Below are 26,484 nucleotides of genomic sequence, written 5' to 3'. Positions count from 1 at the left end.
CAGCGACTTTCGTAACAACTCAGAGGGACAGGGATGACCATTGATAGAAATTTTACTTAGCTTATATCAAACTATTTCATCTTAATTGCAACAACCGATTAAAGAAAAATGGAAATATTTCTGTGATGCAAAAATGTGCAAAAACAGTGTTGCATGTTTTGTGCTCTCACTTTGACTGTTTTTCTTGCAGCAATGTGAGTTAAACATCTCAAAGCTACAGGTTCTCACTCAGATCTAGCCCAGTTATCGGCTGATGGCAGGAGAGAACCGGTTACATAAAGACTGCGTTATGTCCGGCAGCGGATTAATGATTAGCTGAAGTCCTGCGACACACCGGGGTCATGCTCACACCTCCTGACACACTTCCCCCTCCTTCCTACTCTTCTCCCTCCTCTTTCAGGGACATCCCAGGGTATAAAAGGAGCAAACCTTCTCCAGGGAGGACACAATGGACCAAGAGTCCTCAACTTGACTGGGAACAGCCATCAGAGACACCTCAGCTGATGAGGCCAAGCTAACAGCTCTTTGCTCCAAACTACTGAAGGTAACATGAAATACTTTGTGTGTGGCAGCTCTTGTAGGAGAGGATTACGATGATGATGCTGAAATCTTCAGTTTGTCTAAAATCTTTTTTCTTTTTCCCTTCAAATTTTCAGACTTCCAGACTTCATCTCGTCTCTCTTAGTCTGTCGACTCTCTCGCTCTCCAGACTTTGTCACCATGCCTCCTCAGATCCAGTCCCAAAGCCAGAATGGTCCCAGGATCCTGCAGGGCAGCCTCAGTGCCTTGAGCCCCGCGGTCCGGGAGTTTGTGGAAGCCAACATGGTCCTGTGCCAGCCTGAGTCTGTCCACATCTGTGATGGCTCAGATCAGGAGAACCGAGCCATCCTGACCCAGCTAGAGGAACAGGGGATGATCAAGAAGCTCACCAAATACGAGAACTGGTAGGATGATTTATTTAAGTCAGTTTTGACGGATTTCACATTGGTAGCTTAGCTATAGCCATGGTCAGCACCTTTTTAGATAAAAAACAAACTCAGAAAGCAAAACTACTGACAAACCAGTAAGTCTGGCTGCTTCCGACACAAAATGTCATCTCTGACCTTTCTCCTCCTTCAGCTGGTTAGCTAGAACCGACCCAAGGGATGTGGCTCGCATTGAGAGCAGAACAGTGATTGTTACCCAGAACCAGAGGGACACAGTACCAACACCACTGGATGGAGGAGTCAGCCAACTGGGCCGTTGGATGTCTCCAGAGGAGTTTGACAAAGCCATGGGTCAACGCTTCCCCGGCTGCATGAAAGGTACCACAGAGATGCAGGTTTTGTTCTCCAGTAATGATCAAAAAGTAGAGAACATTTGTTTGTCATGATGTAAAGATCTATTTTTCCTGTCCCTGTCCTCAGGTCGCACCATGTATGTGATTCCCTTCAGCATGGGTCCAGTAGGTTCCCCCTTGTCTAAGATTGGTGTGGAGCTGACGGACTCCCCCTACGTCGTGGCCAGCATGAGGGTGATGACCCGAATGGGGAAGACAGTGCTATCCGCTCTGGGAAATGGAGAGTTTGTCCGCTGCCTGCACTCCGTTGGCTGTCCTCTACCTCTCAAAAGTACAAAATCAAAGCATCCTCACTAGAATCTCTGTAAGTTTTAGAGCATTTAAATAACTGCAGTTGTTATTTCAGAGCCCCTGGTAAACAACTGGCCCTGCAATCCTGAGCAGACACTGATTGCCCACATCCCAGACCGCAGACAGATTGTGTCGTTTGGCAGTGGTTATGGAGGAAACTCGCTGCTGGGAAAGAAGTGCTTCGCTCTCCGTATCGCCTCTCGCATCGCCAAAGAGGAAGGCTGGCTGGCTGAGCACATGCTGGTAAGAAAAGGCAACGCATTTTTATTTTATTTAACCATTTCACAGAACAATCGTCATTGTTATGGTCAAACTTAAACATTTCTGCTGCTCAGATCCTCGGTGTCACTAATCCTGCTGGGGAGAAGAAGTACATGGCGGCAGCCTTTCCCAGCGCCTGTGGGAAAACCAACCTGGCCATGCTCTGCCCAACGCTGCCTGGATGGAAGGTTGAGTGCGTAGGAGATGATATCGCTTGGATGAAGTTTGACAACCAAGGTGAGAAAAATACTTCACAGATAATGAAACATGAAAATTGCGAACAAAGAACAAAACAAACGTATTTCCCTTTTCTATTTTCTTAGGCAATTTACGTGCCATCAACCCTGAGAATGGCTTTTTTGGTGTTGCACCCGGCACATCCATCAAAACCAACCCCAATGCCATGGCGACCATTGTTAGGAACACCATCTTCACAAATGTTGCAGAGACCAGCGACGGCGGCGTGTACTGGGAGGGAATGGACCAAAAACTTCCTGAGGAAGTGACTCTCACGTCCTGGAAAAACAAGCCCTGGAATTTAGAAGATGGTGAGAACCTAGACCAGGGGACTAAAACTCAAAAATAAGCTTTTTTTAAGAAGAAAATAAGTTGATTGAATAATCTTCGCTTTCTCTGTTTGTAGGAGAACCTTGTGCTCATCCCAACTCTCGTTTCTGCACACCGGCCGGTCAGTGTCCCATTATTGATCCGCAGTGGGAATCCCCGGAGGGAGTCCCCATTGAGGCTATCATTTTTGGAGGCCGCAGACCAGAAGGTGAGAATAACCAGTCCGCATTCTTAATCACAGCTGGACTTAAATGAAATAAAGATGTAATCAATGAAACTCTGTAAATCCTGTTTTCCTTTGTTCCCTTTAGGTGTCCCTCTGGTGTATGAAGCCTTCAGCTGGCAGCATGGTGTGTTTGTTGGAGCAGCCATGAGGTCAGAGGCCACCGCAGCAGCCGAACACAAAGGTCGGTGTCTAAACAACCATCTCTTTGTTAGTGTTTGTTATTTTCTGTTGGATCTGAAACTTGAAACTGACTTCATCTTTTTGTACTTTTTTATCCAGGCAAGGTAATCATGCACGACCCCTTTGCCATGCGCCCTTTCTTTGGCTACAACTTTGGCCAGTACCTTTCCCACTGGCTGAGCATGGCCGACCGTCCTGGTGCCAAGCTCCCCAAGATTTTCCACGTCAACTGGTTCCGCAAGTCTCCGACAGCTGGCTTCCTCTGGCCCGGTTTTGGGGACAATATCCGCGTCCTGGACTGGATGTTCAGACGAGTGAACGGTGAGACCGGCGCCATGCCCTCAGCAGTGGGTTACCTGCCCTGCCGTGACTCCCTGAACCTCCAGGGTCTGCAGGGGAAGCTGGATCTGGATGAGCTGTTCTCCTTGGATCAGGAGTTCTGGCAGAAAGAGGTGGAGGAGGTGAGGAAGTACTTCACCACTCAGGTGAACAGTGACCTGCCCACCACGGTGGCCCAGCAGCTGGAGCTGCTGCAGCAGAGGGTGGAGCAGATGTGAAAGGAAAGGAGGCGCAGCCTAAAAGACCACGTTAGTGATTTTAGTTCTGCATGTGGTACAACTGATATGTAACTCAGAATATTTAGTCGCCAAACTCCGACCAACACACATTACAATCAGGAAGTCAGATTTAAACGGGTGTTTAATTTTAAAACTTCCTACTAAGTGAAGCATCGTCAGCTAACAGATGAGAAACAACCGTTACGGTTTGATTTTAAGTTTAGTTACTTTACCAGCAAAAATCCTCTATCTTTTCCGATGACTTCCCAGAATTCCGACTGCTGAAGTCGATAGGAAATGTTTAATTCCCATTCATCTATGCTGTTGCAACGAAGCTGGTTTCTAAACCTTTGTGCAATGTGTTCTTTTATTTTATGTTTGTTCTTTGTCTATTTAAAACTAAATAACTTATTTCAGATGCATATTGTTTTGCCATATGGTGCATCATAAGTGTTCCTGTTATTTGATGTCGTAATTTATTTTTATACAGTATTGTATTTGTTGTGTTTACTGTAATTAAACTGAAGGGAACGCATGAATAAATGATTTTAAAGTTATCTCTGACTCATTTAGAATTGTTTCTGTTCTGTTTTAGTTTTTAAATTTGATGACTCAGCATAAAAATTCTCTTATGCCAGCGGTGCAAATAAAACTAAAACGTTCTGCCTGATCTGATAAAACCTGTGAGTGGTCAAGAAAAAAGGGGTGAAAACAAGCAAAACAGACAATGATTCACGTTCATTCATAAAAATTGTACCAAGTGTTTTCCAACTGTGGGACAAATGTTACAATAAATGTGCAAAAACTAAATCTAAATGTCTCAATGACACTTCAACCACAAGTTTCCCCTGCTCATATTTTTTACTTCACATGCAAGACCAAAGATGCACTGGCAGCAACATTCTGAATAATCTGCAGTTGCGTCACAGATTTTTTGGGAAGACCAGACAAAAGGCACAAGTGCAAACTGATGGAGATGAGCACATGAATGCATTTGTCTATAGTTCCTGTCTGAATATGAGACCTCTGACCTCTGAGTCTATCCATTTGATGATAGCAGTTTCTACCCATCAGCTGCTGGACTATTTAACACTTATTAATCCCTTATCCTTGGGTAAGGGTTAGGGTTATGCTTATAACCCTACTTAGGGTTATACCCTTAGGGTTATAGTTATACTTGGACCAAATGTCTCTTTACACATTTGCATAATTTGTCAGAAACAGCTTCCAGCCCCTGTTGTCTTGTGTTCATTTCAGGCCCTGTCCACACGTAGCCGGGGATCTGCCAAAACGCAGATATTTTTCTACGTTTTGGCCTGTCATCCACACGAAAACAGAGTTTTTTTCCCACGAAAACGGATCTTTTTAAAAACTCCGGCCAAAGTGAAGATCTGCGTTTTCTCCATTTTGGGTGTCTGCATGTGGACAGACAAAACCGGAGTTTTAAGGTCCGCAACGTCACTTTCCGCGACAAAAAAAATGCTGACATCACGTGTGCGACCTGTGTTTACACTAGCCGACAGCATGGATGCCCTCAGAGCTGCGCTCACTTTATCAGTTGTCCAAGCGCTTTTTGCTTGTTTGTTTTTGCAAGCGGAATTACTGCTCCTTGCGGAAGACCACAGACAAAGGACGAGGTTAAGAATGGGGGAAGTACTGCCGCCTACAGGTCTGGCATGTCCTTAACAACGTATTTACCCGGGTACGTGTGGACAGAGTTTTTTTTAACAAGGTGGTGTGGATGCAAGTTTTTGGAGGGGTGGGAAACCTGGCTACGTGTGGACTAGGCCTCAGTGTCCTCATTATTTAGTCACACCTGCCCATGAATTGTGTCCAGCTCACCTGTTTTTGATTTCCCTGTGGATTTAAGCCGTCCTGTTTGACACGCACGTGTCAGATTCTTGAGTTAAGTTTGATTGCTTGCCTGCTCAGCTGAGTGAAATTTAGTTTCCCTGCCTGCCTCCTCCGGATTGCTCACCCAGTGTGCGGATCCTGATGTCAAGAATTCCTACCAATGGCTAGAAAGATCTGGTCTGAAAAACAGCACAGAGGCTCTCATCAAGGCTGCACAGGAACAGACCCTGACCACCAGAGCAATAGAGGCCAAGATCTACCACACCAGACAAGACCCAAGGTGTAGGTTATGCAAAGAGACAATCCACCACATAACTGCAGGGTGTAAGATGCTGGTAGAGAAAGCATCTGTGGAGAGTATGGACTGGAAGCTCCAAGGTCAAAGTGGGTAACACCCTCTAAGGTGGTTACGAATGAGAGAGCCAAGCTCCTGTGGGACTTCCAGATCCAGACCGACAAAATGGTGGAGAACCAACGGGGTGATGTGGTGGTGGACGAACAACAGAAGACAGCTGCTGTGGTTGATGTGGCAATACCAAGTGATGCAACATCAGGAAAAAAGAACATGAGAAACTAAAGTACCAGGGCCTCAAAAAGAACTTGAGAAAGCCTGGAGAGTGAAGACATCGGTGGTTCCTGTGGTCATCGAGGCACTCGTGGCAGTAGCCCCCAAACTGGATGAGAGTGGCTAAAGCAGATCCCAGGAAAGACATTAGACATCTCAGTCCAGAAAAGTGCAGATCTAGGAACAGCTAAGATACTACAGAACCCTCAAGCTCCCAGGCCTCTGGTAGAGGACCCGAGCTTGGCAGGATGAGACCACCCGTGGATGTTAAGATGGGAATTTAAAAGTTCCTGCTTTTTTGTGTTCGTCCACAACCTCGTTGATCTCTTATGTTCTGACTTCTTGCACCATTTTCTCTAAGTTAATTTCTTTTTAGGATTATGGGAGTACTAAAGTTAATCTTCACTCACTTGCTTTAGACTAAGTTCTGAATTCTTATCATGCACCATGTTTCATGTAATCTAGGAACACTTTCAAAGAAAAGACATGCAGGTTTGTGGAGTGTTCCATTTTTGTTGAAGGAATTATCATGTTTTTGCATTTTCATAAATGATTGATGAAGAGAGTTTTTTTTGTAGGTTAGACATGATCCAATTTAAAAACAAAGTTACTGTTTGTGAATTTCTTCGGTCTGGATGATACAGTGCCTGTTGCAAAAGCATCACAACTATTTTAGACTTCTAATTGTTTGAATCTTTTTAATAAACTATGCATGAAAAATGAATTAAAACGCTTTCATTTAGGACCTTCAGATTTTAAAAATGCACAATGAGATGATCTGATTGATTCTTTATGTTTGTTTCTCTGACAGTCCTGGTAATGATTCACTTGCTGTTTTCCACAGACAACTTTGTTCTTGTTTTTGATCTCAGAGAACAGTTACCCCACAAGCACGCATACCCATCCCTTTACTGCATGCCCCAAACATCCTGTTTTTGTGCTAAGCTCTTATCCTATTTCTCTGGTTATCTGTTCATTTATGCCTGCTTCAGCATTAGACTCTGTTCCTTTATTCTAGGTTTTTATTACCTTATTTGGCAACCACCTGCAAAGATCAGAGCAATTATACAGTAAAACTGCAAAAGCCACACTAGACAAATACAAAAGTATTTCCTTGCTTTCAATGGTAATTTCCAAATATTTTCTTCTTTATAAAGTAGAACGAGGCAGTTTTGGCTTGTTTTTAGCACCCCCTAGTGTCCGTTTGTAGAACTAGAAGCAAAACCTATATCCTTGCTGTGCGTTTGTTTTAAAAGCTTAATCTAACAGCTGAAACGTCAGCAGTGCTCATGATCTAAAACATGCAAGAAACATGCTGGAACCAGACTGCAGCACCAGGTATGTCAGCTCCTTGTTTTCTAAGTCCCAACAGAGTGGCCCGCTACTCTAAAGTTGCAAGTGGAATACTCTGGCCACAGGAGGCGATAGTGGCTGGATGGCCTTTCATTAACCCTGTAAAGCATTGTTTCTCAACCCTGGTCCTCGGTGTCCCCCTGTCCTGCATGTTTTCCGTCTCTCTGCTACAGCACACCTGGTTTACATATTTGCATTGCCTCCTTAGAATAACATCAAGTGCTGCAGAAGCCTGTTAATCACCCATTCATTTAAGTCAGGTGTGTGGCAGCAGAGAAACAATGTTGTTGGAAAAGGCAAAAACCATGCAGGGCAGGGGGGCGCTGAGGACCAGGGTTGATAAACATTGCTGTAAAGGGTCATTTTAGCACATACTGGCTCAAGAAAATCCTTTAAAAACATGGAAAAGTTGCAACGTGTCCCTTTAAAAGTTACAGGTCATAGTTTAGACATGAATTAGTTTGTCTTCTCTCTTAATTCCTTCACAGCAGCAGAAAACGGGATTGGTGATGTGTTTTCCAAAAAAACAACAAAGTTCAGTGAGATGAGAACACACTACTCAGCACAATCAAAGGTTTAACATGGATTTTATCTGCTTACAGTGAGATAATCTCAGGTGAAGTTGTGTTTTACGGTGAGCATGAATAAACAGGAGCTGACAGACTTCAGTGGAAATGGAAAACATTTATCTCTCTTGATGAAAGATGCAGAACAGTTTATCAGCTGCACTGATAAAACCAGTGCATGTAGAGCCCCACCATGTTCCTGCGGCTGTTAATCAATACCCAAATGAAGTTAGTAAAATAAAAGGTTAATTTGATGAATGAGGTCAGACTTTCCACATTTTGAGCAACAGGGTTAGATTTGGGGGGGGGGGGGGGGGGGGGATTCTTCTTGCTGGCCCAAAAGTAAAGTCAAAAAGTCTTGTGGAAAAATAATAAGATGTATGTGTTGTTGGAACAAAATATGACTGAAAACATTCCACTGTGAGGTAAAGTCAGGCTGCTGCATCAGAGAGAGTAGAGTTGGGAAATGGGACAAGCATCAAAGGTAGCGTCTTATCAGCTGGCGTGACTTTAGTGAGCTAACAGAGCTGACATAATAAAGCCACTCCAGGGCCGATCAGACTCTCACCCTGACTAGTACGTCAGCAGTGACGTTCGGCCGTGGGCTGTGGTTGGGCGGAGCTCAGGGAGAATTCCCAGGAGCAGAAAATGTTCCGCCTTTCCAAAAACCTGCTGCAAGACTTGGATATTTCTGCAAAAAGATTTAAAATCTATAAACTGACTGTGATTGTGGCAAATAAAAAAATAATACCTATTTCATTAATTTGCTATTATCCTCGGCTCATTTTCATTTTGATACCAACAGTCAAATGTCTTTGGAAAATTGCTTCATCAGATCCAACTGGTGTGGCTTTTGTTTAGACCGGAATTCATCTCAGGAGACAGTAATATGAGTTTATGATGCCAGAGATTAAATTGAAGAAGTTAATCTGGTTCAGGGATGTCTTTTGTATTAGAAACTGTAAAGAAAATGACCAAAGGGCTGTCAAAAACACCCATGAAGCAATCCATGCTTGTGCATACATAACCTGTGTAATCTAGATACAATAAGTAGACTCACTAGAAGATAATAATCCTGTTTAGCTAAATAAAGTAACTTGTGCATCTTCAGATGAACAAATGGCACGTACATTTGGTGAAATGGCAAAGAAGAAAACAGAAATAGCACTAGTAAAACAGTTTCTAAATTCACAAGTGTCAGTAATTTCCCTTCATTTCTCATCATCAATCAAACGCTTCATCTCCACCATAAAATGAGCCGGAAAACAAGATGAAGAGTATTTGTGAAGCAGGCAGACAGCCAAGCATGGAGAAAGAGCGAGAGCCTGATGTCAGAGCTGTTGTAGAAACTTGGCAGGTGGAAGGAAAAAGTGTGTGGAGTCATTGGGATCTGGCTTAGATCCATCAGAAATGATTAACCAACCAACCAGATACAGCCAGCAGTCCCACTACCAGATCTGAACTGGTCTGAGGCAGATTTGTCTGCATTTCTAATCAATTTCCCTCTGGGATTGATAAAGTATTTTTGAATTGAATTGAATTGAATTTCATTGCTGCCTGTTTGAGTCATTCTGTTAAACTCTTTAAACTTTAGAAAAAGCTCAATTCATCAATGAGAACGTTTGTGATGTGTTGAATTTTAAAATAAAAGTTGTACTCTAATGCCCTCACTTTAGGATTTTTGCTCATAGGAATTTGGGTCAGGTCTGAGCCGAGTGAATCGAGTTCGAGCGCCAGGCCAGAGAGAGACGTGCAACTCGAGTTATTAACTTAGGTCTTTTAGGGTGTGTTTGCCTCTGTTTAGCTTAAAAAAGAGTTTATGCTTGATGGGACGGTCTGGCTAATGGCTAGTACAAACACAGTCTAAAGCAAAGTCCATGGTTTCCAAGATGTCATTGTGTTTCATGCAAACATAAATTCCTGCAGGGCTTCACCCCTAGATGTACTAGAATTGCAGGTCTACCACTGGAATGAACAGTTTTGTGTCCAGCCAATCATTGCAGTCTGTTCCTTGGGCAGGCTTAGAGCTGTGATGGAGAAAAACTACAATGATGTCGCCGGATCAGGAACGGCACTCATTTGAAACGGCTTTGGCATCACCTTTGGAATGTTTAGACTTGGGCTTTTCTTTGAGTCATGAGCAGATAGAGATACTTAAAGCAGCTTTCCAGAGTTTTCCCCTTTCAGGAATTATATATGATTTGTCAGAAATCCGTAAAAGTGATTATCTTATCATGTACTGTGAAATAATGTAAGCAATACGTCTTTTTTTTTAGCACGCCCTCTGCCCTGCAGAGCTCCATCCAATAGCAAACTGAGCATCGACCAGAACTAACCAATAGCATTAGACCACTGCTTAGATGCTTTAAATTTAAGGATTACCTCGGCTGATGCAGAGTTGATGAACTTTTCACGGACAAGTACTGTAAGTCTCTAAATATATGAGAACACAGCATGACATGAGATTAATACTCATAAAACAACGTGTTTTAGCTGTTTGTCGGCTAAGAAGCACATTTACAAACAGAAACGTGAAGTTGCCATCTTAAACAAACAGAGCAACAGACTTTTTGCATGATATGCTTGTCAGCCACTAGATGGTGCCATTGCATGAGAGAAATACTCTGGAAAGAAGCTTTAAGTCATTTATTTAAAAAGGATGTATTTGCTTCTCCTTTGATGTTGTATGGTGGACTCCCTGTTGATGGATTTCTGCGGTGATGAAAACGTCTCTTTCGTTGCTCTGATTGCCTTAGCGCTGTCTGATTGAGTGTGGATGTAGATTCTGCCTCGCAAACATGTGATGCCAACGGCTTGTGGCCAGACTATGTGTTTACATGTGTAGGATGGTTTGCCAGGCTAGCGTTTTTGCTGCTTGTAGTGGGATTTATTCTTGTAAAACGGCACGTGCGTGAAATGTTGTTAAATTTAGATACACATTTCTTCGAACAGTTGCCATTCAGGAACTCATCTTGGTAGGAGGCACAAAAGTCCCCAAACAGAGAACAGTCTGAACTGAAAAATGAGACTTGAGGTGTTTGGAGCTTTGGGTTTTCCGAGTGGCCTTTTGAAGTAAGAGTTTCTGAATATTAGCGTCTGCATAAACACTAAATAACTTCCATCCAGGTCACGACTCAAGTCACACCCTAAAATTGAATTTACTTAAGGTTTATCGCTTGCATCAGAGTTCAGGTCCTTACTCAGATGAATCTCAGCAGGTCGTTCCCACAGTTTAGCCCAGGTCAAAGTTCACATAATTTAATCCAAATCTTATTGAAACTATTGATTTAAGTAAACAAAGCAGAGTCAAATCTATAGATCAATCAGGCCATTTTAGTTTAGATTAGAGCTTTTAAAAAGTTGTAAAATCTGTCTCAAATGATGAGAAAATGTTAAATAACAGAAATTAAAATTTCTCTTTGAAAACAGAACATTGCTTCTTAACTATTAGACGTAAAAGCCTGGTTGCTTTTTATCAGCAAAGTAATACATTAATTGCATTTCAAATGGCTTATTATAAGGGGTTCAAATAAATAAAAATATTTTAAATCGAGTTTTTTCCCTTCCCTTTTAATTTGAAAATTTCTTCTAAATGACAGATTCCCCTAAACAACCACAAGGGGGTGCTGTGTTACTAATATTGGACTTTCAGCTTCAGGCACTCTTAACATTGTCAAAAGCAAAGTCGTATTTAAAAATGCTTCAACACACACTCACTAACTTTATTTAAATAAATATTTAGTAATTTATTTTTCAAATGTATTTAATTTCTGGAATCAGTGGCAGTTTTACCATTAGATATAGGTCAGCAGCCGCCTGAGGCTCCCTTATGTTGGGAAGCACTAGCCCTGACTGCTGGCACCCCTCTGTTAATGCCACAATGGACTATTCCTTTAAGATGTCGATGCACACACAGGAAGTGATTGGTAGTCATTCCACTCCAATCGTTGGTGGCAGTAATGCACCAAATTGTTGTTTGCCAAGTGCCATAAGACCACAAATAAGAAGAAGAAGACAAAGCAGAAAAAGAAGATGAGAGGCGGGAGCGTTCATAACAAACTCAAAGCAGAGGTCAAAACATTAAGCATGAAATGGATTTATCCTAGTGGCTCCAATAAAAGAAAAAAGCAGCTTGCTTTCAAAAATCTTTTATCTTCACTTCCAAAAGTGACGTCGTTTTTTTATGAAATCATCAAAAGGAAGCAGAAATGGAAAAACAATGGAAAATGTTTAAAGGGAGGAAAACATTGACCAAAATGGAAAATAGAAGAAAAAAAGAAAGGCAAAAGCACAGGAGCACTGAGAGGAAAAAGAAAGCAGAACAATTATTGAAAGCACTCAAAGGGAGAGAAAGACAGGGGAAAAAAAGAGGAAAACTAATAAAAAGTGAAAATAACTCATGTCAGAAGAGGGTAGAGTTTTGCAAATCTAGTTAAAGATAAGATTGTTGAAAATTTAGTGTAAAGGGGCCCCATGTCTGTGTTCGCCTTGGGCCCCCAAATTGGTAAATCCGCCACTGTCTGGAATTCGTTAAAAACTGCATTGGCAATTCAGGGCTCTGTTCCCTGAGGGGTTGTCAGGCATTGCGGGGCAACTCTGCTCTGGGTGCCACACCTTCCTGTCTTGTGAAGGCAATCTGGCCTGCGATGCCTGTCTTCTGGTTAAGTTCCAAATTGTTTTAAATATTCTGTGTGGATGGCCTCCAATTTTCTAAGCATAAAGGAGAGCAAATCCACATCTGTCAGACCTATAAAACATCCAAACTGCATAAAATAATAGCTGTCTCGTTATGAATTGCAACCAATTTTTATCTTTGTAACTTTTCCTGTTCAGCGCCTTGGACCCCCTTTGAGCGTGGTGGAAGGCGCTATATAAATAAGGCATGCTGATGATAACCGGACTGCAACGCGTGCAGGTTTAACTTTTACTTACAGCAGAGGAATACAGGACGCTGCACCATCTTCTCAGGCCTTCTCCCCGTTTGAAGCCTGCTTCTTCCAGTCAGAGAACCATTCTACCATTTAGTGGTCATTTCTTATGACCCTCTGACAACATTTTTATGGCTCCAGGAGTTTTCTAGTTCATAAAGGGCCTGCTGCGAACAGGGCCCTTACTGTTCTTCACCGGAGGATTTGATCTCTTTGTTACTCTTCTTCTGCGGACGTTAATGCGGCTCGAACGACAGCGAGTACCCCCAAAAACCATATATCAAAACGAGCTGCTCGGGAGGTGTGCTATTACTTTTCTAAGCGATCCGGTTTATCATGGCAAAATATTTAGCAAAAAACATCAAAAATGTTCTCAATTTTGGGCAGATTGAGGTACACTTTCAAACTTTGAGTGTGTGCCAAACAAAATCTGGATAGGATTTGCATGTTGATTGATTGGTGCATAATTAATTGATTATTTAGATGGCAAGCCCTCTAAAGAGGCATTTTTTTTACATGTGCATGAACACAATCTTGTGCCAGGTTCCTTTTCAGATTTTCTAGGTTTTTTATTATTTATTTTTTTTTATTTTATTTTTTTTTTGTTCTTGATGCGCCTTGTAACTTTTATCTAGAGTGGTACCTTATAAAGATCTCTTTCTTTTTCTTTTTCTTCCTATTTAGATTTTTATTTTCTGGCATTTTATCAAACTGATGCTGTTTTATTGTCTCAGCAGTTTCATAATGTGAAGATGAGCTCACTATTGAGCAAATGGAAGAGCGCCACCTGCTGGACACAGAAACATGCTGAGAAAGCAGTTCTGCTCTGTGTTCTTTAACCTTGAAGTTGATGTGCACAAATCATTACAGTGATTTGGTGAAGATACATTGATATGGCCCCACAAGTGGCCCCTAAATGTGGTCCTGCTTTCTTTACCAGGTTTCTATGTTTTAAAGAGAAAGAAGTTTGAGAATTTAAATGTTTCTCAGCATGTTTTCATTCATTTGGAAAGTTTTATTAATTCAGTTTCCTTCAGTGTCAGTTTCAATTCTGTCTCTTTTGGAGACAAATCTGTCGTGATTGACTCTGCTGAGTCTGATCCAGTAAAATCAGGGTCGGCGTGATCAAACATGGCCGCCTTATTCTTCAGGGGGCCAAGTGTCCCATTTCTTCCAGCTCCTAGAAACACCCCTGTTCTCTCATGATTGTATTTTCTCTCATGGGGGGACTTGAATGACATGAGATTGGCTTCATATTAAAGATGTTGTTGACGGTTTTTATTTTTATTTTGTCAGACAAGTTGGCCAGCTGCATGCAGGAATCCTGAGCAGAACAATTTCACACAGGATCAAACTCCAAAAACAGGTGGAAGACTTCTACAACAGTCGCAAGCTTCGCAACGCTGCAAGATACAAATGTTTATTTAAATATGCACACCTCACATACTGCAACAAAAGGAGAGTGTTATCACACCGTTTCTTTTCTCTAAAACATTGTCAGGAGGAAAAGGCGCCATGCAGCGCTGATTCGGTGAGCAGGTCGGATATAAAACAGCACACAACCATTCGGACATAGCAGAAACACAAAAGGGGAAAAATTCTTCTTCGCCTTTGTTCAGTCGCAGGATGTTAATCACACGCGAGCATTTTCAACACCAGGATTTAAGTTAAGTGTCCTAAAATAAACCTCAGCAAGATAGATATGAAGAAACTGCAGTCAGAGATGATCGCCTCTTTGAAATGAAGAAAAATTCAAGAAAAGTAGCAAAAATAACAAATAAAAATTATTCAGTGAAGAAAACTTATTTATGATTTATGTTGTCTTTTCTTCTTTGTTCCAAATGACTCCGACACGCAGCTCTGTATGAGGTTATGCACCAGAAGGCAACAGTAAAGTGGATTTAAATAATAATAAAAGGTTGCTGTTGATGCTAAACACCAGAAGGCACAAATGGGGACAATGGAGATTTGATGATTAGCAAAAAAAAAAAAAAGAAAAGAAAAGAGAATGACTGAACATGTCTGTGATTAGCAGGTGATGCGTTGCACAAACTGTACAGTTTTTCTCTTTTAACGCCTGCTAATGAACACAAACAGTTAAAAACATAAAGAAACAGCACTTAAAATGGATTTCTTCACTCTCTGTGATCTGCAGCTTCAGTGTGATGCTGTAGGTAGTTTTACACTCTCTAGGTTTACAAAAAAATAACAGTTCTGTGTGAGCAGTGAATTAAAGTGAAATCTTTCTTGTTCTAAAGTGAATAAACAACAACAATAATAATTAGAAATCATTTACAATAAACACACTACGTTAAAATAAGACTAATATTATCAAAAAGGCAAATAGTAGGTGTATTGCAACAATCTTTTGCAGCATCTCTATCAAAAACATCATTTTTAAATCAATCTCTTCATCACCATTCAATCATCATCATCATCATCATCTGAGACAGTGTGTCCGCGGTGATTGACAGCCCACACACTGAGCCTGTCTCAGACAGGCAGGCACACTCAAACGACCAAGCAACAATAACAAATGGACATTTCCAAAAGGACCAATGGCAAAAAGGGCCAGTTTGAAAAGGAGCTCTGTGATTGGATGGGCAGGCACCTTGTGGGAACAGGAAGAGCTAGTTCAGATGTGGGGAGGAGGAGGTGGAGGAGGAGAGAAACCAGGTGTGACGTGACACACAAACCCTGTGTGGTCCTGAGTGTGTGTGTGTGTGTTTAGTTTTTGTCTAGACAGCTGTAGGTATTTCCCACACCACAGTCACTGTACACACACACACACACACGCACACGCACACACGCACACACACACACACACACACACACACACACACACACACACACACACACACACACACACACACTGTGCATTAGCTTCCTATCTTTGATCCTGGATCAAACACACCTCCTCCTGCATGCAGACGTGTTTGCAGTAAACATGAAGTCATTTTACTGAAAATAAACTCTTGATCAGCGTCCTCCTCCTCTCTGAATGTGTTTTGTCAGCCAGCACAGGGTTTCCTGTAGTCATGCACTGTGTTGTGGGTGTATTTTTGTCATCATCTCTTTAGTTTGTTTCCACAGCGACATGCAGCCGGTCTGCTCTCACGGTACCGCTGTGAAGCCTTTCACGCAGGAATTAACGGGAAGTAAACTGATCCGGTTACTGCTGTGATGGAAGAAAAGGATGAACTTTACCTGATCTAGGATCAGATTAAAGGTCTGGGATGATGTGAGCCAATCGTTATTCAGCTGCTTTGGATCAAGAGAATTTTTATTTTTATTTTCTATAATTGAAAAAGAAAAGTAAGTGCTTGCCTCTAAAAGATGTTTAGGAGACAGAAATAAAAAGAACCAATAAACTGATAATGCAAATGGTTCCAAACCCGTTTATATAAGACATAAGTGCTTCTACTCAGACAGTTTGGGTTTTAATTTGGTTGTGTTGGTTACTGTTTACTCCTCCTGCATAACAAAACTACAAAACTGTGATTATCATATGTGATTGTTGTTTATCTGTTTGCTAGCAGGATTAGAAATATATGTCAAGCTGGATATATTCAAACTCGGTCAAAGCAAGAGCAGATGACCTTTTGGAGCAGATCAGGATCAGTTTTTGCTTTTAACTTTTAGAAAATTTTTGGAAATCATAATTATTGTTTGTCAGACTTCATTTTCAAACAGCTGAAACTGAAAAAGCTTTCAATCGTGTAATCAACCAGAGAAAATAACCTTAAAACAACCACGTCAGATTAGAACCAGATCAGTTGTGGCTGCAGTTTGGCTCAGGTCCTGCAGATGGCGCTAATTTACATGAAGACTGGACCTCCCAGGCTGTGAGGAGTCTTACCAATAAAAAACTAAAATAACTTCTGCACTTTGAAAGAGATGACACAGGACGAGCTGCTCTTAACACTTGTGCCACTTGTCAACACTTCAGTGTGTCTAGTTTAAACAACTCATCCTGTGCAAAAAAAAAAAAATCAAACGTTTCTAACAAACTTTAAAACAAAACAAATAAAAAAACATCTGGAAAAGAATTTTGGGTGAAAAAATCTCATTGCAATCATGATTATAATAAGTAAATACATTTTAAGTGTTAAACTTTTTCTTTAGGCAAGAAATTTGCAGAAGTTTGAAAGAATTTAGCATCTTTTAAAAGTGCAGCTAAAACTTTTTGTGCATTATTGTGTGTGTGTGTGTGTGTGTGTGTGTGTGTATGTGTGTGTGTGTGTGTGTGTGTGTGTGTGTGTGTGTGTGTGTGTGTGTGTGTGTGTGTGTGTGTGTGTGTGTGTGTGTGTGTGTGTGAGGTTAAGCTGGCGCTGGCTGACAAAGGATTGTGGTCTCGTTCCTGCTGCATTAAAGTGCTCAGAGATGCCTGCAAAAAAAGAACTTCCCAGAGTAAACTGTCTGTCTGTCTGTCTGTCTGTCTGTCTGTCTGTCTGTCTGTCTGTCTGTTGAAGGAAGCAGAGATGCAAATCTAAGAGAATATCAGACATGTTGATGTAAAAGCATCCACACAGCCGCAGCACAGTCAGCATTATCAGACGTTTGGGGCCTGCAGGGTAACTGGCTTCCTTCCTGAGTAATGCACTACATTAGAGATAGTTGTTGTCTCTCTCTTCTCACCCAATGAACAAAAACATCTGATATTCAAATAAAATTACGCAGCAATATCAAAAACCTAATGGCTACTTCATTCTACTCTACACATTTCTATTAGTTGCTCCATCTTGATTGGCTCAGACATGTTCAGTGAGACATAGTCTGATTAACGTAACTTTTATGTGCTTTTGGTCGAGGTAGTAGCAGCCAGCTTTGGATTGCTAATGATTCGGCCAAAAGGATGAGGAAGAGAGAGAGCTCTGGGTTTCTGATTGGACCCGCAGGCTGGACGCTGACATTTGGTTAGCTCGCAGGACTCAGACGTTTGCATAAACCGGAGAGTTTTTTTTAAATCTATGGTATAGTAATGGAGTCTGAATCCATTGGACCAAAGTCAGGCTCTTCCCTCCATTTGATAACCGCTGCTGTGCACTTTTCTGATCTCAAACTCTGGCAAGTTTCTTTTCTATCTTCATCTTTTAAACCCAAAAACAAAGCGCTCCCTCACAAAAAACAAGTCCCTCTCAAACGTTCCATCTGCGCGTACTAAAAAAATAGTGCAATTCTTTTCAGCAAATATATAAATAACTAAAGTCGTGCTTTCCACTTTCAGTTTGCATACGTGTGTGTATATACTCCATATATAACCGATATAAATGTATGTTTCAAACGAGGCTGTTGGCACCCCAACATGTTACTGATGTTCATCTCCATTTTAGAACGACACAACAAACAAACCAAAACCGCGAGGAATGCATCAAGTTCAGAACGAACACAGCTACCTTCTCACACTCTCATCCATGCCAGGACTTTGTGCAAACCCTCTTTAGACACAAAAACAAACAGCAAAAACAGGATATCCATAACATCTCCTGAAGGAGTTGGTCAGCGTAAGGCAGAGCTTTTAGCTTTCGGGACGTTCATCACTGGAAGCTAGTTTCAGATCAACGCTAACTAAATCTAAACGGTAAAAGGTGCTAACGCATCCCGGTGATGGAGCCGAAGCTCGGCGCAGGAGATGAGAACATCAAATAAGACTTTAAGGACTCCGAGCAGTGAAGTGGGAGATTATCACAGAAAAAAAACTAAAAAACTGAACAAATCCTGGAAAAACCAAGAAGATAAAAGTTTTTCGCAGGCGTGGAAATGATGAAATGTTTTACAAAAACAAACAAAACAAGTAAATATTTATAATGAGAAATGGATATCAGTCACTTTCATCATTTCCATCATCTGGACCTCTTCTCAAACCTTGTAGAAAGGGGCAGATGTTCTCCTGTAGCAGAAGCAAAGTAGCTTCCCTAACGGGAAGCCCTCAGCTCTTACCCTATCTGTGCATCTGAAACTGACCTCCAGTCAGTTTGTTAAATGATGTCGATCAGTTCTGTAATCGTTCAGAGATATTATCATTCCCAGGATCATTCCTCACAGTCCACTGATGATTAGCCAAATGGGGAGCTGAAGGATTGACATTTTCTCGCAGGAATGAGGAGAGAGAAAGTCCGGTCACACCTGCTGGGGCTTCTGGGATTTCTCCTTGGTGTTCCTTGCATTCCTGTGGTCCACATGTCTTTGCTGCTGAGGCAGAGGTCTGAGCAGACCATGTATGAGTGAGGACGGGGCCGCATGAGAGGACGAAACAGTTCGATGATTGTGGCTGGAGGTCAGGGACGTCGGGTGGTAGTAGTGCCCGATCACCTCGCTGTAGGTCGGAGGAGATCCTTCCACTCGAGAGCCCCTCTTCTGCTGCCGGTTCAAGGTCTCCTCCAACACGCTGATGCCTGGATGGACACTCGGGGGAGGGGCCTGCAGGCTAGAAGCAGAGCATTGTGGGTAAGTAAGAATGATGTGATCAACTGTAAAATCTGTAACCTCCACAGCCAGAGGAGGAACTGGATCTCTAATGCTTGCTGTCATACGGTGCTTTTGGAAAAGCTCTATAGATCAAAGCTCAAGAAATGTTTTTTACTCTGTATACCAACATTTGGAGTGCTGAAGTAACATAATCTGTTTGGTGGAACACAGATTGATGATTTCTCAGCTTAATCAGCTAAGCTGAGCTTCTGTTACCTGGCCTGCTGGCAGGAGTTGGACGGGTCCAGGGGATGCGAGTCAAACACTGTTCGGTTAGGCGGCGCTCGGACCGACTCGCGGTTCAGCTCCATCTGCTGCTCGGGGTCTCTGAGCTGCAGGGTGCACGGGCCCTGGTACGGCGGGGGCTCCTCGCCATCTGAGAGGGAGATGGTGGGGGGCAGATCGATGAGGCTTTGGGGCAGGTAGGGGTACGTCGGCTGGAACCGACTCGAGGCATATGTGTGCTGGAAGCGCTGCGGTTGGTGCGGAGGCTGGGGTTGGTTGTGCTGTTGGTCCCGCTGCAGGTAGGACAAGACTGCTCTGTCTGGTGGGCGTGGGTTGTACACCTGGTGCTGTGTGACACACAACAGGACTGTAATACCGACTAAAAAACGACTAACCTAACTCAGAAGAGGGCAGAGCTCACCTCTGTCAGACCGCTGCTCGTCCCGGGGTTCTCAGAGGACCACAAACCTCCATCCTGTCACACAAATTCATTCTTTTCACTTGTTTGTTCAACATTTTTAAATAAATGAAGTCAAAGAAAAATAAAAGAAAATATAAATGTTAAAGAGTTGTTCTTTTTTCCCATTTCATCCCACTCTAACACAGCCCAAACCCACTTCAAAGGTCTTTTTATATTAAAGATATTAATTTAAAAAATGTAAAAGGGAGTGGGAAACATGAGGAAGCACAACTAGTTTTAAATGCAGCTTTTGTATAAAATATATTAAAGGGACAGTGTGTATTTTCACTGGTGACAGGGGCAGTACATACATAAATCTCAGCAAACTAGCAGTATTTTTGTGTTTGACTAAAAGCTTTAGGGTCAAAAATCCCTGGGAGAACAACCTCCAGCAGCATGACACACACCAGACTCCCTTTCATCCCTGGTAAAGAGGTAAACGGGTAAAACAACGTTTATGAATGGTGAAAGTTTTGCAACCATTTGTTCCAAATCAGTAAATGCATTTGTCCTCACGGGCTTCCGTGGGAGAGACTTAGACCCACTCCCGTGTATTTTAGACCTGATTTTTATGGTTGTTTGCTACGAAACTGCTAATGTTTTTCAACAACTGGGCAACATTTAGATTTCCAGAGATCAACGGTAAAAACTACATTGTGTCTTAAAAATAAGTTCCTGATTTTTCTCTGCCAGTCTCAACATTTCTCCACTAGAGGGCTCTATTGTTTATGACATTTTCCTTTGAATCTCAGTGTCATGACGAAATGTATTAATGCCCATCCATCATGAGTCCTGTTCTCTCAGATCTAGTTAACTCCCACAGCTGTGTGCTGACATTACCTAACCAGTTTAAGTTAACTTGGTAAAGATGCTTCGGTTGGCGTTTTAACCAAACAGGGACATTGTGTCTCAAACACATTTTTCCTTTTTCCTGTCTGCCTGTGTGTGTCAGTGTGTCTGACTGCTAATCCAAATTAACTAGGACACGGTCACTCCCTTGAGCTCATCACAAGATCTGTGTGTGTGTGTGCGTGTGTATGTGCGTGCGTGCATGTGTGTGTGTGTGTGTGTGTATGTGTGTTGCTCTAGTCTACAAGGACTAAGCATTAATTTCAGTACACACACACACACACACACACACACACACACACACACACAGTGATTAAGGAAGCACAAGTCATATGTTTGAGAACGCCTCAGGTGTGTGTGTGTGTGTGTGTGTGTATCTGGAAATAGATGTTGAGAGGCACCCTTAACGAAGAAATGAGTCAGTGTGCTAGAATCAGCCTGCAGCAGTGTTTAATCACTGAGATCGCACGCTGCCTGTCAACGCGCTTCTGTCTTTCATTAGGACCCATCTCCCTCTGACTAATCCACTCAAACAAACGCCTCATTTCCTTGACCGTTTACTGCAGGAAGCTGCAATAAGACATCACTCATTCTAGCATCATTTGGTACAGTTTGACTGAAGCACTCCCATAATTTTGTTCTTTTTCCTAATATTGTTTTGTGTTATTCTGTATTAATTCTATTAAAATGTTAAATTGTCTGACTTTGCTATCATTTATCTGACGTGTGAGAACAGCCGAAGCATGTCTGATCAGACAGTAGAGAGGATAACTTTCATCTGGATGCAGTCGGGGTAAAGTCCGGCGTGGATCTGACTTACGCTGGCCAGCGGCAGGTGTCTCCGTCGTGTCTGGGCGTGTCTGGAGAGGAGGGAGCGCGCCGATATGCGGTAGTGGTTGAGCAGACAGGTGATGACCACCACCATGACCATCATAACCACCACGATCACCAAGATCTGGATGAACTCCAGCTGGGCTGCAAAGGCACAAAGACTGAGGTCAGTTTCAAGTGTTTCAAATACTCTCATTAATAAATGTCACTAAGTGTTCCTGGGAAGTGAAGAAACCATGTTTGTGATCAAAAGCAAACATTTCATACTAACGTTGGAAGTGGATTAATGTGCAGATGATTTTTTATTTACTCACAATAAAAATAAAAAAAAGGCTTATGTATAAATTTAGCTTCCTGTTTTCAGATGGAGCATGGCTGGTTTATAATAACTGTTTGTTCAACTTTGTAACAAGAGAAAATTGTGTCATTTTCAGTTATAAACCACTTAAATTTCCTTCAATAAATCAAAAACGGCTGTGGTTCATTTCTGCACCGAAACAGAATTTAATGTGACCAAATATGATAAAAATAAATAAACTAAACTGATACTAAAGGTATCATGGTGTTTGTGTGATGAGAGGGGTTCAGACCTGAAGGGGTTAGAGTGTCTCACACACACACACACACACACACACACACACACACACACACACACACACACACACACACACACACACACACACACACACACACACACACACACACACACACACACACACACACACACACACACACACAGAGAGAGAGATCCAGACTTGACCAGACAGACAGAGCTAGCTTTGTTTAGAGACAGTCTACACTAACAACCCCCACCGCCCCTGCATGCACCACTCCCCATTATCGACACCCCACACACACAAAAGCGTGCACATACACACACACACACACACACACACACACACACACGCACACACATACACACACACACACACACACGCACGCAAGCACACGCATGCACGCACACACAATCAGAGCCTTTTTTACACACTTTTCACAGAGGGAAGGCAGAGGTCAGGGCCAAGTCAGACAGAGGGATATAATGCAGGCTGCACACACACACACACACACACGCGCGTGCACGCACGCATGCACACACACAGTTCTCACAGAGGTTTTCCTCTGGCAAGCTAGGCTGGGTTACAAAGCCAAGTGACAACTCATGAACTCAACAGGTCAGTCAGACTGAGTTTCACACACAGGCAGTAAAGGTAACTCTAATGACTCACACAGACCCACAACAAGAACAACACAGAGTTTAAACACCAAACAGAAACTTCACTAATAAAATCCCAGCAAGATCAATGAGTGAAACAGTGGTCATGGTCTGGTGAAACATTCCTTAGGAAACTATTCAGAATAACACAGTCTGAACTTAACCGTGCTAAAAAACAAACAAATGCTAATGAAAAAGAACTTATTGCTCCAAATGAATGAACACACAACACACACACGCGCGTGCACACACACACACACACACGTGTAAAAAAGATAGTGAACCAAATAATCTGTTTATATAATCCCATATCTCACCAGGACTCATCCCAACCGTTTCACTTCCACTAATGTTCCTGTTGTGACAAATAAAAAAAGGTTTCACACCAAACCTGAACTTGAAGAAAATCAGAGCCAGGGTGTGTGTTTGTTTAAAGGTCGATGTGGATGACGGCACATCGTTCAAACAAATACAGACTGGTGCTATTTGTCTTTTTAATGTAATTGCATAAAACCAAAGTGTTGTTTTGCATTAAAATAAAAACCTGCAGGTAGTAAATCCTAAAAATATTGAACTACAGGAAAACCTGCAAAACTAAAAGAAGTCTGAAAAGTTTATTCTGAATAAATACATTTATAATAAAACTATTTATTAAATTTTAAGGTAATGGATTTTCACCAAACCAGAGAATTTCAGCTTTTCCCTGGATTTTCTGTCTTCTGAGAATGAAATGAAGTGTTTCAGGAGAATCTGCAGAGCTGCGTGAAGGCAGGATTGAAGTATGAACTGTTTCTGCTCAAATCAGCAACAATATCAGAGCTGAGAATTTCAAACCAGGATGAAGTCACAGCTGAAGAATGTCTGATAAGAAACTCACCACAGAGTTGTGTCTGAACACAGTTTTCATGGCTGTGAGTCCCTGATGAGGGCTGCATAGTCGCTCCTTCTAAAGCACTCCTGTTCCTCTGATCAGAACCTGAAGAGCTCCTCTTGAGGCAAAGGCAGTGAAATAAAAGTATGGCAGAAGAACCAAAACAAAAAAAAGAAAGTAAAATAAAACGGCTGTAAAGCTGCCGGCTACATGTCGCTCTGATGCTCCGGCGCGGTGTGTGTGTCCTCACCAGCCCACACCCTAACTTGGAGCCTCCACTGAGCTTTGTCTGCAACTTTTTCTCACACACATTCCCACACGGCCCAGACATGCATGGAGGAAACAGCTGACCAGACCCTTCCTGCCTCCTCCAGCACTCAATGGATGTGAACAAAAGGGGTCAATGTGAGGGGGAGGAGGGGGGGGGGTGCTGGGAGCATCTGGGAAAGACAGATGGGTCAGAGGAAAGGACGGAATAATGATGAGGGACTGAAACGGGGAGAGAAGGGGGCACTCATTAGGACAAACAAACCAGAGACCTTCAAAGCTCGCAGAAGTGGATCGCAAATGGTTAAAATGTGATTTATGACACATGATGGTGGAAACAGGCTCTAAATTCCTCCAAACAACTTTAGTGGAGAAGAGTGAGGCGGCTGGTGGGCATTTCGCTCCGTCACAATAAACTAAATACTCCTTTAAAGAGAATTATTTATGATATTGGGAATCCTTTCTGTATAATGTTTAAACAACCGTTGGAGGGAAGAAAGTTTTATCTCTATAAACTGATAATCACCATATGGAAGTGCAGAGCTGCCAGGCTCACAAAATAGAATCAGAGCAATATCATGTTAGCATGTGATAACCTAACTGTGCCATGTTATTTTCAAAGTCCTACTATATTAATACTGTGAAAACTTGAGGAATATTATAAATAAGTTTATTAAAGTGCAAGTCACCACTAAATCAACTTTTTTTCTGATAAACTACATAAATGCGTGTTTAATCATGCTGCAGACACGTGTAGTCAATAGTTTTGCACTTTAGTGCATTTTAGTTAAAATTTAAATATTCTGCCTAAAACTGTCAGTGTTGTGTCGTTGTCACGTAAAAACTCTGCACTGCATTTGAATTTAAATCTGCCATCGCTATTGGCTAAGAGGTATCCTAGGAAGTTAGCTGGTACCATATGACGTCACAATGTCGTTGTGAGCCTGTGTGTGTTTGTGTGTATTTGTTAGCGGATCCGCCCTCTCCGTCTGCTAGGCAACTTCATTTGCTGCAGTTTTCAAACAGGAAGTGTGAGTGGAGTAGTAGGGGATGACTTGCTCTTGAAGTTTATATATATATACATTTATTATGTTGTACACATTATATATATATATATATACACACACACAAATAAATATGATTACAAATTGCAACTTTAATTGAACATGTAGAATATTTCTCTGTAACTAGAAATATTAGACCCTTTCTCTCTTTTTCCATTGATAACGTCTAATCTACATTTGCAAGGAAACTCCTCAAAAAATAGTTTTCCCCCTTTTCTCACTTTTCTATTTTATTTCCTTTAACTTGGTCTTCTTTCTCCCCTTCTCTTCCTCTTAACCACAGAAGCCAAATTATTTTTACTACATGCATAACTTGCTGCTGCAGTGATGAAAATACATGCTAAGGGCTGAAGCACAACAATATATCATCTCTTAGTGTTCAAGAAGCACACAGCTGAGGAGCTGACTGGTTTCTCAGCAGCATGTTTGTTTGTGTGAAGAGACAAATGAGTAAATGTTAGACAAAAACAGATTTTTACTTGTTTGCATCACCACTTTCTGCTCCGTAAAAGAAAATTGAATTACTGTCGTTTCTACAAAGTACAAAGTGAACCATTCTGCATATGGAGGCAAGACAAAAGAAAAGTTAGAAAAGTTCGCTCAGCTGTTCTGCTCTTTCTGTGGACAGCAGCGTGCCTAAAAACAAACAACACACACATAAAAAGTCCTCTTAGTAAATAAACACAGAGGAAGCCCAGAAACTAGATTAATAATTTTCAAGGGGAAGAGGTAAAAGTTTCCGCCCGGACCTTTTTGAATGTGACACATTCTAAGGCTGATCACCAGGAAGTGTTTGTTATTAGAGGCTGGATCCTTCTAAGTGCTCATTTTAAGGCAGATTACATCACAGCAAAGTAACAAGGCTGATACTCAAATGCGCCCTCATTTCCCCGAAGTTTCAGGGACAGAGATGGTGTAACCTTATTGGCAAAAAGCATCAAAAAAGATTCCTTATGGTCCAAATGGGAGGTTTTGGTCCTTGTAATGTTGGTAGACGAAGCAGGAGAGGGCTACAGTTTTAATTAATATCTGATGATACTAATAAATCACATATATTACACACTGGGCCTTTAAGGAAGTCCAACATTCAGTCATGTTTAAAACTTTTGCACATTTTAAAAATAAGAAATACAACAAAGTAAGTGTTTGTCTGCATCGCAGCTCGATAACAGTTCAAACATGTGACCTCCGGTTGTTCCTGGATTTACTCCGTGGCCCTGATTTATGTGACGTTATTGATAACTTGAAGTGGTTTCAGGTAAAGTTCGAAGAAAAACCAAGAAAGAAATCACACTTTGATGTGTTTCTGATACAAACTGTTTCTCATCACTGCTTTAGCTGCCTAAAAGTTAGAAGAAAAAAGATTCAGAGGAAACTCAAACCCTACATTTAAGGTTTCCTATACTCGTCTCTTGTGATACTAAATCAAACCAGCAGATTACTGTCCACAGCTGACCTGACTTCTCAGTGCTCCAGTTATTTTAAGTTGACCTGGGAAGCTCAGAAGGAAAACAACCAGAAAAAAAGTTAGTTTAAGACTTTGACTTTA

The 26,484-nt window shown here is 41.8% G+C and overlaps 2 protein-coding genes across 3 annotated transcripts in view; one reads left to right on the top strand and one right to left on the bottom strand.

The window, feature by feature from the left end:
• Window positions 1-393: 393 nt before the first annotated feature.
• On the top strand, window positions 394-3,978 carry pck1 (phosphoenolpyruvate carboxykinase 1 (soluble)). The gene is made up of 10 exons (XM_015958478.2): window positions 394-544; window positions 657-944; window positions 1,120-1,304; window positions 1,407-1,610; window positions 1,686-1,873; window positions 1,966-2,128; window positions 2,215-2,439; window positions 2,535-2,666; window positions 2,770-2,865; window positions 2,964-3,978. The coding sequence occupies exons 2-10, from the start codon at window positions 721-723 to the stop codon at window positions 3,419-3,421; spliced, it is 1,875 nt and encodes a 624-aa protein (XP_015813964.1). The 5' UTR covers window positions 394-544; window positions 657-720; the 3' UTR covers window positions 3,422-3,978.
• Window positions 3,979-18,614: 14,636 nt separating this feature from the next.
• The window catches only part of pmepa1 (prostate transmembrane protein, androgen induced 1), a 29,705-nt gene continuing 21,835 nt past the window's right edge, over window positions 18,615-26,484 (bottom strand). The window contains exons 1-5 of one of the 2 annotated variants that reach the window (XM_015958479.3): window positions 23,611-24,022; window positions 21,510-21,664; window positions 19,802-19,855; window positions 19,372-19,727; window positions 18,615-19,114 (exon numbers count right to left, since the gene is read on the bottom strand). In XM_015958479.3, the coding sequence (XP_015813965.1) occupies window positions 18,808-19,114; window positions 19,372-19,727; window positions 19,802-19,855; window positions 21,510-21,664; window positions 23,611-23,935 (1,197 nt within the window). In that variant the 5' untranslated portion in view covers window positions 23,936-24,022 and the 3' untranslated portion in view covers window positions 18,615-18,807. Of the gene's footprint in view, window positions 19,115-19,371; window positions 19,728-19,801; window positions 19,856-21,509; window positions 21,665-23,610; window positions 24,023-26,484 lie in introns of those variants that run through there. The other variant, XM_015958480.3, reaches the window with a different exon arrangement.

This window comes from Nothobranchius furzeri, chromosome 3, assembly GCF_043380555.1.
Source record: "Nothobranchius furzeri strain GRZ-AD chromosome 3, NfurGRZ-RIMD1, whole genome shotgun sequence".
In the NCBI taxonomy this organism is placed as follows: domain Eukaryota; kingdom Metazoa; phylum Chordata; class Actinopteri; order Cyprinodontiformes; family Nothobranchiidae; genus Nothobranchius; species Nothobranchius furzeri.
Note: the sequence above shows the minus strand (reverse complement) of the source record. Positions and strands in the feature narration are given on the sequence as shown.

Bases quoted from the DNA above. Each gene is read 5' to 3' on its own strand.
- pck1 (XM_015958478.2), top strand. From the start codon at position 721: ATGCCTCCTCAGATCCAGTCCCAAAGCCAGAATGGTCCCAGGATCCTG. The intron at 1,874-1,965 runs GTAAGAAAAGGC...TCTGCTGCTCAG, and splicing joins GGCTGGCTGAGCACATGCTG to ATCCTCGGTGTCACTAATCC. The intron at 2,129-2,214 runs GTGAGAAAAATA...CTATTTTCTTAG, and splicing joins GATGAAGTTTGACAACCAAG to GCAATTTACGTGCCATCAAC.